Here is a 13,555-nt window from a genome sequence, read left to right as displayed (position 1 = left end):
AGTTGCATAGGCTTTTGGATGGATCTACATGTAAGAACTACAGTGATGATTCTGTAATATGCTTTTGGTTGGTGGTTTTGTATTGTAAGATGACAACAAATAGAGAAACAAATGCACTGATTTGGTTCTGACCAGTTTTGGTCAGCTGAAGTTCTCAATGCCAGGAATGTAATCTGCCCTATTTGTCATTTGCACCAACTGAACTACGTAAAAAGTATAATGGGCATGTGTTCAGTTGTTTGCCAATAAACAACATGGCAGAAATTGTCCTTGTCTTAATTCATGTATAATACTGAAAAAAATTGTAGGCGTGTCAGAATTGCAGTTATGCCACTGACATAATGTAGCCTATAATGCTTTTTTGTTTGATGACAGGATAGAGACTTAAGGAAAATTATGTAGACTTATACAATATAATTTTAGTCCTAATAATCAGCCTATTTATTTGTATGTCCCACAGCTGACATGAAACGTTATTAACCCGTTCGGGAACTTTATTTTTTTGTTCTAACCGGTTCAGGAACGTCAATTTTAGGCTTGAACCGAAAACCAGAAACGTTAAAATACTGTTGTTGTTCGGAACGAACCAATTGGGAAAAAATTCTGGTTCAAAGCCCTGTTCAGAATTTTAGTACTGTAGTAGGCCTATGGATTCTCGTGATGTCCCTAACACACACACACACACACACACACAGACAGACACACACACACACAGGCACAAGCTCCCAACTCCTAATTAAGTGTGATATTGCTGATGACAAGGTTAAAGATGCAGGGGCCCTGGCAACTTCTTACTTTTTTTTGCAGATGCCATGATGAATATTTATTTGCAACCGCTCCTATGGGAGAGTCAGTAAATGAGTTTGGCATGTCTCTCCTCTAAATGAGGAGAACATTTCTTATTCAGGCAGAACACTTTATTTTCCTTCTCATCTCCATCGTTATTCCGGTCACATCCGCTGGCAGGATTTTTTTTAAGGAAAAAAGAGCAAAAATAATTCCGTGGAAATGCATGGATTCCAGTTGCTGCTACTGGAAGAAACTGTAATCCATGCATTTCCACAGAATTATTTTTGGAATCTCATCCCTTATCATACCTGTTCATTCTTACTCGTCGCTCGACTTATCGTGACTAAATTCAAGATGGCTGCAAACGCTAAACTTCGTGAAGATACTGTCTGTATAAATCGTCTTGTAAGTAAACTACCAGTGCTTTTTCAAAGTTCTCAATGTCTCGTTTTAAATGTCAGGGCCCTCGGAAGTCTACCAATGAAGTGTGGAGATACATTGAGCCTCGTAAATGGTGTAAAACAGTGATTTATTTGCATGGCTATGCCGATGCCGAGGCACCACCATTGACCGCCTTGTTGGTAGCATCGGCTAACTAGCGCCAGATTTCGGAGTGCAGGGGACAAGCCGAGATGGGCTATGAGACATACGTTCACACTCGGTATCATGTTTCAAAACACTTTAGGTCAAAATCACACCGGAATTCTCCTTTACATTGGTAAAACACAGATAGGGCATTAACATTTCAGGTGTATTAACATTTCCTGCAGGGTCCTGCCTATTAAAGGAAAGGCATTTACTAAGGAGAGAGATTTCCTTGCGTGATTAAACTCTGGATGGGATTCACTTAATCCATGATACAGACTGGTTTTTTAAGACAAGGCTACACAGCTGAAACATTGCCACGTTTAAAACATCTATTGCATCTAGAAACAGAGTGTGCAGTTTCTTTCTTTTTTATTTTATAATCTCTCCGTGACCAGCATCTCAACAGAAGCATTAACAGTGTGCGTTCACTCTTCCCGTCAAACAATAAATATCCTATCTGTGCTAATACACAGTGTGCGTTCACTCTTCCCGTCAAACAATAAATATCCTATCTGTGCTAATACACAGATAGGATATAAACTTTTCTTCCAGGGTCGTGCCTATGGAAGGATACGTATTTACTACGGAAAATGAGCTTAATAGCTTCAAAGACATCTAAAGGATTCTAATGCATAGCACATGTATAATTCACCTTCTCTATTCATCTGGGGATTATCCATCCAGTCCTACGGACCTATAATTAACATATGACACCAATACTGTATGTCATTGACTGAGAGCTAATGTAGATATAACCAAAGACTTTCATCTTCTATTAAGGGAACAACTACAAAACATTTTACCCCAGAGTCAAAAAAGGTTTAGTGCATTTTGCTTGAATGAATTGCCCATATTATATTATATTAGATGTAAACAGGGGGAGTTGGGTGTTGATGTAAACAGGGGGAGTTGGGTGGAGATGTAAACAGGGGGAGTTGGGTGGAGGTGTAAACAGGGGGAGTTTTGGTGGAGATGTAAACAGGGGGAGTTTGGTGGAGATGTAAACCGTGGGAGTTGGGTGGAGATGTAAACAGGGGGAGTTTTGGTGGAGATGTAAACAAGGGGAGTTTTGGTGTTGATGTAAACAGGGGGAGTTGGGTGGAGATGGAAACAGGGGGAGTTGGGTGGAGTTGGGTGGAGATGGAAACAGGGGGAGTTGGGTGGAGATGTAAACAGGGGGAGTTGGGTGGAGATGTAAACAGGGGGAGTTTGGTGGAGAGCTCATCCCATGTGAGAGTTCATGTGGAGCCCTCCGATTCCCAGATGCTCGCCGCATCATGTGGAGAATGTGGGACACCATTTCCATAATGAGAAGACCTCCATGACAAAAAGGGGTTTAGAGGCTGCCATGAGCATATTTGTGGTCGATGTCGGGCCAAAAGCACAACTCTAGTCGGTTCTTCTCACATGCGAGTACGGCATTTCCTGCTGCTTGGAAAAAAAGCTAATTTTCACGCCACCTCCATAAATCATCTGAGCCAAGATGCTGAAGAGGAATCCCCAACACAAACACACACACACACACACACACACACACACACACACACATACACACACGCACGCACACACAAAGACGCTCAGACAAAGACGCTCACACACACACACACACACACACACAAAGACGCTCACACACTTGTCTCACCTTCAAAGACCGTATGGCATTGTGTAGAAGTCTCCTGCTTCGCTACGGAATTGAGTCCCACAACCTAACGGAGAATCTAAATATATGACGCCCAGCGTGACATTTTGTTCTACTAATTGAGATGCGCCAGCACCACCTGTCCACTCTCTTCCCATCACCATCATGTCTCTGCGATGCGTTAATCCCTGTCACCTCAATCAGATTTCCTCTCATGTGCAGTACACATGGCACATGCTCATTTATAAGGCATAGAGATGAATTTCAAATCATGGCAGACTTCATTAACATTGCAGAAGAGTAGAAATCTGCCATGCAAAAAAAAATAGATTAAATATGAGATCACAGCCAAAAAAAACAAGACTTATTTTATGTGTGTGTGTGTGTGTGTGTGTGTGTGTGTGTGTGTGTGTGCATGTGTGGATGAAAGAGAAGATTCACACCATAGCTGTGTTGCCCCCCCCCCCCCCCAAAAACCAAGACACGCATAACCGCACAACTTTTCTCCACCAACCATGAACATCCATATGAAATATTAATGTGACAAGCAACGACGACTGGTGTCTATAAAAACCACAAGGGCAGTTTGTGTGTGTGTATTCTATTCTTGACTTTGTTCACAAACATGACAAATAAATATGTGCATACGGCAGGAAACCAACACAATGAAGTTGCCACATTTGCTTAACTGTGTACGTGTAAATCCCCTAGTTTATGTGTGTGAGAGCATGTCAAAGGGTGAAAAAGAATGCACATCTCTGCCCCTTTCTGGCCACACTGCATAAGCCCGTCTCTCTGCATGAATAATGTGCCCACTGAACGCCTCTGTAAGACTGGCAGTCATTAGCCGCCACACTCGTGGACAACGCGGCCGGCGCCGGAAATGCCCAAGCTACCCCCGGGGTCTGGCAAGCGGTCGAGTGGTTGCACGATTGAGTTATGCTCCCCGAGGCGCTCCAATACTGTCATGCAGCCCAGGACAAGTGGGAGTTACAAATGACTACGGTAATCTATGTCTGTGTCCATGACAGTGTACACACACACACACACACACACACACACACACACAGTTTAAGCAAGTTATTACAGGCATGGGGTGGGAAATGTGAGCACAGATAGGGAGTGTGGGGGCGGGGCGGGGGGGCGGGGGGGGGGGGTTACCTGGCCCAGAGCAGAAGGAGGCGATCACAAGCAATATGGAGACAAAACTGAGGTAGGGCATCCACGAGAAACGATCCTGAGAACAGAGAAAGTAAGAAAGAGTGTGACGTACAGAGAGAGAGAGAGAGAGAGAGAGAGAGAGAGAGAGAGAGAGAGAGAGAGAGAGAGAGAGAGAGAGAGAGAGAGAGAGAGAGAGAGAGAGAGAGAGAGAGAGAGACGAGAGAGAGAGAGAGAGAGAGAGAGAGAGAGACAGAGAGAGAGAGAGAGAGAGAGAGAGAGAGAGAGAGAGAGAGAGAGGGGATTAAAAAATGATGAGAGAAAACATGAGCTGCAGTGACGCCAAGTCGGGGGTTGACAAATTAAGGAACACATCACAAACACACACACACACACACACACACACACACACCCTCCTACTCCTCCACACTTTGCATATCATCTCATCTGATTTGTTGAGGGAAATTAAATCAGGCCTAAAATGTAAACAACAGATAAACGGCTGGGTGGTCCGGGCCTGAATGTTCTATTTCTGCCAGAGGAATCACACCCTTTCACGCCAGGCCACAGGAAGTGGAGCTGCACCTAATAGAGCACAGCGGCGTACAACACGCTTATTCAACTCATTACCAACTCCCAAGATGACCTTACAATGAGGAAGCGTGAGGGTGGGACAGCAGGATTAAATTAAATTATCTTGAAATAAATAATTTCACTTAGCCCAGAGACTGCTATTGCAGGATGCAGAGTCCATATTACTCTTAGGGTTATTTAAGACACTTGCATCATTCCACTTGTTCAACTCAAGCTACGTGTGCAATGGCTACATATGGTAAATAGTAATGATGTCATCCTCTGCTCATGCGAGCATGCCAATTGCTCTTGATCTGGTGGCATGCCACCCTGGAGCGTATTTGAGCTCATACTACTTTCCCTCTGAGATGTGCACAGAGTAAATATCATTACTGTGGCAGCCACTGATGTAATTTCATTTCAAGACTTCAGGTACAAGAAGAGGCTCATGTGAAACCATAAACTCAGTTTTAGCAGAGTGCAGTATATGGACAGGAATACAGATTACATACCTAGTACATTGGAGGGAATAGCAAGACAGTACATGCCTGATGAAAATTATTATTTCCATTGAACAAGGTCCTCACTAATGTCTCTGACCAGCAGTCTGGAGCAGTATGTGATGACCTTAATAGAGGTCATACATCTATGGTCAGTATGGCCGTGAGATCTCACCTGGAGATTGAGGAAGAGGGTGAGCAGGCCGAAGAAAAACGCCATGGTAAAGAAGCCAAATATAAGCAGAGGTTTTCTCCCGACACGCTCAATAACGAGACCCTGGTGGCACAGACACAAGAGGAGGCGTTAGGAATACAGAGAAACAAAGAAAAGCTTTTGAGGGAACATGATGGCGCACTTTATTTTTCAACACTTATTTTTCACAAAATGAACTCTAATGTCATTCGCCTCTCATCCTTCAGTCACCCCAACTAAAATCCATTAGGCTAAACTAATCACTACACTCGAGATACAAAAAGGGCACTTTTAAATGCGTGCAAACATTGTGGGAAGCCTGGGATGCACTGATCTACTTCTATCACACAGAAAAACGGATGCAAATTCTCAGACTTTAACATTTACGATTTATTTTCTTCCTGTGGCTGGTCGTGGGTAAAAAAAAAACTGTCTCATGGGATTTGTGGCATGTTAAGCCACATGATGAAGGGCCCAAAATGAGGAAACTCTCTCTCACATTCCTCTGCAGCACTTTATCAATCATTTAAGTAAGGGATAACGGTCGCCGGGGTGTCCTGTTATACGGAATTAATGGACGAGGACGAGGGGCAGCGGAGGTTCTGTTTAAAAAGAAGCTCACTAGTTCAGCTTGTTGTACAACTTAAGCATGGACAGTTAGCTTGTTTACAGTTGATTCCATTGTTGGGAAGCCTGCAACCAAAAGATTCTAGAGCGCTGCAACCCTCGTCCTACTACGGTTGTTATAGTTACCATTCATAAGCATTGATATGGAACGGTGTCCTGTTATTCAGAATTAAAGGCCACCCGCCAGCCAATCAGAAAAGAGTATTTCTTCTCTCCAGGTGATAACAATTAATAAGCAAGAGCATTGAGTAGAACTGTAGCACATTCTAGAATACCCCAGGCGTGAGTGAACCCGGCACAGTGGCAAAATAAAATGCAATAGGGAATGAATAAAACAACAACACACATGTAAACAAAATAGAATGCAATAGGGAATGAATAAAACAAAAACACACATGTAAACAAAATGGTAATAAATAGTAAATGGTTTCTGTTTGGGACTGCTATTGTCAACCCTGCTGCTGGGAAGTGGAATGGATGGATTTTCACATCTGTCTCAGCAGGTCGACCTCGCTCTCCTTCACCCAGTCCTGCAGTCTCTGTCACCACTAACACCACCCGATGCCCCAACCCACCTGGCATCCCCTGATGCCAACCCTGAGTTGCCCCCAGCGACAGTGGGCTGCGGCACATTAGCAGTGGTCAGTTCCATATGTCAGGATTGCAAACAGGGCTTTGGTAAATTACTCTGGCTCTCTCTGTCTTTATCTGTTTTGATGTGGCCCAGCTCATCTTCAGATTATCCCTAAAAATGACACGTTGATCGATCCCTGGGAGGGTGCGTTGGCACTCCAAAGCGTGAGCTCCACGCTTCCAGGAAGTCTGCAAATGATGTTGCACTGCCGATGTGCTGAATGGCTGCCAAAACAGGGGATGTGTGTGAGAGATGGAGAGATGGAGAGGAGGGGGAGGAGGAGGAGGGGGAGGAGGAGGGGGAGGAGGAGGGGGTGGCGTAGAGGGTGTGATGCTGGCTGTCATATTTGGGGATGTGGGAGTGGAGATGCCTGCTGCTGCTGCTGTCCTGCTGATCCTGTGTGCGCATGAGAGCGGGTAAGTGTCTCTGTGTGTGTTTGTGTGTGAGAGAGAAAGAGTGTATGTGAGTTAGTGAGTGAGTGTGTGTGTGTGTGTGTGTGTGTGTGTGTGTGTGTGAGTGAGTATGTGTGTGTGAAGGAGTGAGGGAGGGTGGGGGTAAGTGTGTGTGTGAGTGTGTGTGTGTGTGTGTGTGTGTGTGTGTGTGTGTGTGTGTGTGTGTGTGTGTGTGTGTGTGCCCGCGTGCATATCAGCCAATGTGTTCTTCCCATATCCGGAGGATGTGAGGATAACACATCTTTCTAGTGGGAGACCTTTCAGAGGGCAGCCGTGCGGAGCTGCTGGCAAAAACACCACCTCACACCTACTAGTGGCACCTTATCAGCCCTCCACACACCGCACCACACCCTGGGGCCCTCGAGTGGCTCCCCGCACCCATCGCCACCCTTCTGCCTCCCTCCACACCCCTCCACACCCCTCCGCACCCCTCCGCACCCCTCCACACCCCTCCACACCCCTCCGCAATCCCTCTCCACCTGACCTCTCTTTCCAGAGGCAGCATCATGGGAGGCAGGGAGGGTGGTGGCTGCAGCTGACTCTGTGCATTGGGCCAAGGACCAGAGATAGGGAGATAGAGAGATGGACAGAGAGAGAGATGGATGGGGAGAGATATAGAGATATAGAGAGAGCAAGAGTGAGGGAGATAGATGAGAAAGATATATATATATATATATATATATATATATATATATATATAGAGAGAGAGAGAGAGAGAGAGAGAGAGAGAGAGAGATGGATGGGGAGAGATATAGAGATATAGAGAGAGCAAGAGTGAGGGAGATAGATGAGAAAGATATATATATATATATATAGAGAGAGAGAGAGAGAGAGAGAGAGAGAGAGAGAGATAGAGAGAGAGAGAGAGAGGAGAGAGAGGCAGTGGTGTGTGGCTGCTGGCAGGACTACTCCAGGCGTGGACATGCCTCCAGTGGAGGGGAGAGCAGGCCAGTACAGTGGGAGCAGGAGTGAGCATATGTCTGAGCAGTGGGCGACTAGGAAGAGCCTGGGACTACAGCCAATTAAGCGAGCAGCGCTGTGCCAATCTACAAATAAAAAATGCTATCGCTCACTCACTCAAGTTATCCTGTGGTTGCCAGTGTCCATTGTGTGGTGTTAACAGCAGTCAGTTGTGTAAAGCTGTCTTGAAATATACACAGTGGATAAACAATATGCCCTTATTCTACAGTAATAGGGTTCAAGGTTCAACTGTTTCTCTGAAGAGTCTGTTTGTTTGAAGAAAGAGAGAAATGAAAGTGGCCCTTTTAGTGAAGCCGGGTCCTCCAGTTCTCTTCATCTGTGATTGTGTCTCCAGGACATTTGAATTCCCGTTTGTTTTCCTTTCCACCATGCCAGTCCATAGCCCTTTTTGTGACATCACTGACGTGACATGATTGATTTGCTCCGTTTCCCCAGCGTCAGCAACACATCACAGATGGGCAATGCTCCCCCAGTGCCCAGCACAATTCCGGGTAGGCAATTGCTCCCACGGTAACCTGTTGTGCTCCACTGATACCAAAACAAACAAACCCTGCCAAAAAGAGACAGCAGCCTGGATGGGACCCCGACAACACAATGGGCCATTTGGTCTCTTATGATGTGGCGCACACAGATGCTGCTTGGATGCCCTTCCCTGTACTTACAGAATGACTGTGCCAGGTCGGCTTCACAACATGGGCCAGATCTACCAAAAACACATTCTAATCAGTCAACCTCTAAACGGATGACCGCTAGGCTTGGATGAGCAGGACACACGGACCTACCATCCGATACTGAAATGAGATCTATTGAGTCAATCTGGAATGACTGTGTGTGTGTGTGTGTCTGTGTGTGTGTGTGTGTGTGTGTGTGTGTGTGTGTGTGTGTGTGTGTGTGTGTGTGTGCGTGCGCAAACAGTCACCATTACCACAGAAAAGCCAGCATTACTTAATTGTTAGGTTTAGCTAATATACTGTTACTGACACCCATGTTACTGAGTCAGTTTCTGTGATTGTGTTTTAGTCACTCATCATGCAACTATACTATACATGCCTAAGCACCTGATCCAGTTCATCTCAATGGTCCACTCCATATCACGTGTCAAGAAAATAAAGCAATGCAAAGGCCTTGCAAAACAAGTACAGACAGCTAAGAAACAGAAACTGTGGAGAAATATGATGAGTCATGCCAGAGGCTGTGTGAGCTCATCTGTTCTTTTTATGAAATGTTGGGCATCAGAAAAATGTGAGTGATTCCTTTTCCACTTGTCTCCCTTTGAGGAGGACAGATTTATGCATGGCCAGTCTTTCAGGAGAGGAGATTTATAAAGGATTGGCCTGTCATTTGCAAGCTATTACTTGTAGAGTTTCCCATTCCAACCTGAGCCTCTTTTCAGCCCTCACCATCTTGATTGATGCAGATGCCCATCACTTTGCACTGAAATTTGCCAGTCTGTAAATCCACAAAATTGATCAAACTGCCTTTGGTCATAGTTGTCCGTTTATCAGTTGAAAAGTTTCTGTTCATCAGGAACTTCACTTGCACCCAATCACAGATTCTGCCACAGCATAGTCACTGTTCCTGCATAGCCACGGTTTCTATCATTTACATGTCATGATGCTATGGCAGAACCAGCTCATGATTAATCTCAGCAATGAGCTCATTCATCTTTATTATCTGAGAACCACTGTATATATCCACTATATATCTATAGTTTCTCAGTATCATTACATATACAGTATGTCACCAGTATACAGCATAACATTAATTCAAATGAGTGCATGGTGGAACAATCAAACCAACATAGAATAGAACATCAGTCAATGTCACCATGGCACAAATTAACAATGTTAACAGTGACATCATGGCGATATGTCCATAAAACAAGTCACTGATTCTGATCTGCAAATGAAAGAGCTACTGTACCTGCTAATCTTCTGCCCACTGCTGTTATAGAAGATGAGTCATGGTTGATAGCTTTTGATGATTACTATTTTAGTGTCAGTCACAATGTATATCTACAAAAAATAGTCAAGTGGCTATCTTTACAGTACTGATGCTCCAATCTTCATCCTTTTTTCATACATTTGTTGGCATTAATTCAGCAGCCATTCTAAGCCTTATGTCTCAACAAGTGCTGGCTGGTGAAAGATAATTTAGATCCTTTGAGGGATTTTAAAGTCTCCAAAATGGAGAGTTTTAGAACTGAACTTTTACTATTATTTTGTTTAAATTTTAGTATTCTTTTGCATGTTATCATGCGAGCCGGACAGCAAAGGTTTGGTCATTTGAGAATCAGACAGGTAGCCGGACAGGTAGATTCATTTTGAGGGTAGCATATTATATCTGAGAACACTGAGGCAAATTGTATCTGAGAAGTTTGATACTATAACACTGATTAGAACCATCAAAATATGAATGAGACAAGGGACAGATAAATTAACAGACATATAAACAAACAAACAAACAGACTGACTGATGGACAGATTGCAGCTCAACAGTCAAACAGACGGCCATTCGGCCAATCACAAATCTGTGCAAGTTCATCATTACGGCTAATCACCCACCCCAGAAACAGAGCCAGAGAAACAGGTGCAGATATCAGCCAGGCCCCTTGTACGATTATGACCGTCTCATCCAGACGGGCCGATGTCTAGGGGACGGCAGTCGTCCTGCAGACTTATTTATTCAACCTCAGCGGTCTGGCCGGCACCATTTCACACACTAATTACAAGTTGCTAAGTGCCTACATTTCACATTAGGACAAAAGGATTAGCCCCTAGCGCCACGCTATAAATAACCGCAGTTTGGTGGTGCACTGAAACTCCACAACAGAGATGTGAAAGGACAGGAGGCCAATGGCCAACACAACAAGCTAACACAGCACAGTGTGTGTGTGCCCACATCTCCAACAGAGAGAAGAGAAGAAATCCTCCTTTTTTATTCCTCTGTTCCTGCCCATTAGGCATTCCTTTTATGGGCTTCCACCACAGAGCGCCATCATTTCTATTCATATTTCAATAAAGGAATAATGCTCCACTGTGTAATATGCAAATGAAAGGGAAGGATCTAAGATTAAAGGGTGTGGGTTTCTGACCTTTAAAGGTGTGGGTTTTTGAACATTTTAATGTTAAATGTTTTTGAACATTTTAACAAAAAATTATGTTCCGCAACAATTAAAGGTTCTAAAATTCTATGTTGAATTCAATAAACACAGATATTCTTTAGAACGTTAATTTTCCAACATTCCCATCACACCGTAGTGATGGTACACCTTAAATGCTTAAAGAAAGTAAGATAGAAGATAGATAGATCTTATATTCTCAAAACAAATCTCATATTTGGCATTGCTGTGGGAGTGATATTTTTGCATTCTTATTTATCATTTGAATGGATTGTCCATGACTGTCTGGTTGTCTACCGACGTAAATAGTCAAGTGGGGCTTGCAAATTCATTCACAAACACACATCAAAGACACCTGTCTGTTAAATGTCAAAGTTGCCAAAACCCACGTCAACATAGCAGTTCATTGCTCAGATTTGGACCAAGACAGATACTCAATACTGCGTCTGGTCAAATAAAATCCAATACAGGAGAAAAGTAATGGCCTTCGCACAAACCACACACACACATCTTGTTTTCTAAAAACACTTTTGGCAAGCGCCACTCTGTGAGTCTGCACTGCTCTTGTAATCGATTTAATTGGGCCTCTGCCAAATTTGAAAGCACGGCCAAAAAAACTCTCCCCTGAGCGGAGTTTGGCATGGGCGTAGGGGTGCTCCAAAAAACAAAGAAGAAGACAAAAACATCCAGCAACTAGTGGGCCGCGCATCTCCAAGTAATTACCGCGTTCAGCCGCCAAGCAAATAGTCCCACTGGCTCTGCAGACGAGCTTCTCGATATCAGCATCCATCAATCACTTCCAGTGAGCGGCGGCTGCCTGAGATCACAGCTTTCACACACTATGCATTTATACCCCACCACTGCGTTCGCCGAGCCACGTGCCAGTCGGCTGCTCCATCAGCCAGGCGGCTGAGGACGCATGATGGATCTACCTCACCACTGTGTGCGCCGAGCCACGTGCCAGTCGGCTGCTCCATCAGCCAGGCGGCTGAGGACGCATGATGGATTAAAAACGCCTCCTTGGTTGTCCTCATAGATGATGTGCCGAGGGTACGGTGGTGGGGTTGGGGTGTCTTTTGAGGAATTGCTAGTCCCCTGACGGCCACAGATCAAACCGCTGAAGAGTCGCATGTGTCTGCATAAGCAGGGTGTCATAGTTCTGTGATATGGATGGTATCGGAAACAAGCGTTGTGCTAGAGAGCGGCATATACAATACACTGGTCAAAAAAATGAAAGGGAAACTTTGAAAACACATCAGATCTCAATAAGGAAAAAAAGCATGCTGGATATCTATACTGATATGGACTGGGTAATGTGTTAGGAATGAAAGGACGCCACATTGTTTTTTGGAAATGAAAATGATCAACCTACAGAGGGCTGAATTCAAAGACCCCGAATATCAAAGTAAAAAAATGATTTGAGTGATGAAATGAGGCTTTGCCATTTTGCCTGAATTGTATCACAACAACTCAAAATGGTACTCAGTAATTCGTATGGCCCCCACATGCTTGGCGATGTCTGGGCATGCTCCTACTGAAACGGCGGATGGTGTCCTGGGGGATCTGCTCACAGATGTGGACACGGCCATCACTGAGCTCCTCGACTGTCTGTGGTGCAACCTGGCAGAGTTGGATAGACCAAAACATAATGCCCCAGAGGTGTTCTATTGAATTTAAGTCAGAGGAGTGTGTGGGACAGTCAATGGTATCAATTCCTTCATCCTCCAGGAACTGCCTGCACACTCTAGATAGATAGATAGATAGATGAAGTCTGTTTCTGATAGTGTGGTCAGAGACATTCACACCAGTGGCCTGCTGGAGGTCATTCTGTAGGGCACTGGCAGAGCTCTTACTGTTCCTCCTTGCACAAAGGAGCAGATACTGGTCCTGCTGCTAGATTAAGGGCCTTCTACCACTCTGGGGGTCGTTTCTAGAAAAGTTAGCAACGACGTTGCTCAACCACCATGGTACGAAGTAACTTGCGACCATACAACGACATTGTTACACCTGTTTCCAGAAAGCGTCGTACCTGTGTCGCAATTCGCTACCTCCGACGTTCGAACACTGTAGTTCCAACAACATTGTTGATGATGCAGTGATACATATCATTGGTGGAAACAGTGGCAACGTGTAATACCCCACCCCCTAGAAATTCTCTGCCACGGCCTATGTTGACATTTTTCTAATTTAAACCGAGTTGTCATCGTCATCTGCAAAAACATAAACCTATTGCAAGTATATAGACAGAGTTCGCATCCTATCTCTTCTTTTCACCTCTGAGTAAGAGTAGGCCTACGAGA

General features: G+C 44.5%; 1 protein-coding gene across 1 annotated transcript in view; it reads right to left on the bottom strand.

The window, feature by feature from the left end:
• slc2a9l2 (solute carrier family 2 member 9, like 2) overlaps nt 1–13,555 on the bottom strand; it is a 165,606-nt gene that overhangs the window by 71,179 nt on the left and 80,872 nt on the right. The window contains exons 8-9 of the mRNA XM_076293121.1: nt 5,423–5,524; nt 4,178–4,253 (exon numbers count right to left, since the gene is read on the bottom strand). Coding sequence (XP_076149236.1) covers nt 4,178–4,253; nt 5,423–5,524 — 178 coding nt within the window. The remainder of the gene's footprint in view (nt 1–4,177; nt 4,254–5,422; nt 5,525–13,555) is intronic.

Source organism: Alosa pseudoharengus, unplaced genomic scaffold (assembly GCF_046254945.1).
Source record: "Alosa pseudoharengus isolate Yale_2024_CS ecotype anadromous, Long Island Sound unplaced genomic scaffold, YU_APseudo_1.1 YU_APseudo_1.1_scf_19, whole genome shotgun sequence".
Lineage (NCBI taxonomy): Eukaryota > Metazoa > Chordata > Actinopteri > Clupeiformes > Clupeidae > Alosa > Alosa pseudoharengus.
Note: the sequence above shows the minus strand (reverse complement) of the source record. Positions and strands in the feature narration are given on the sequence as shown.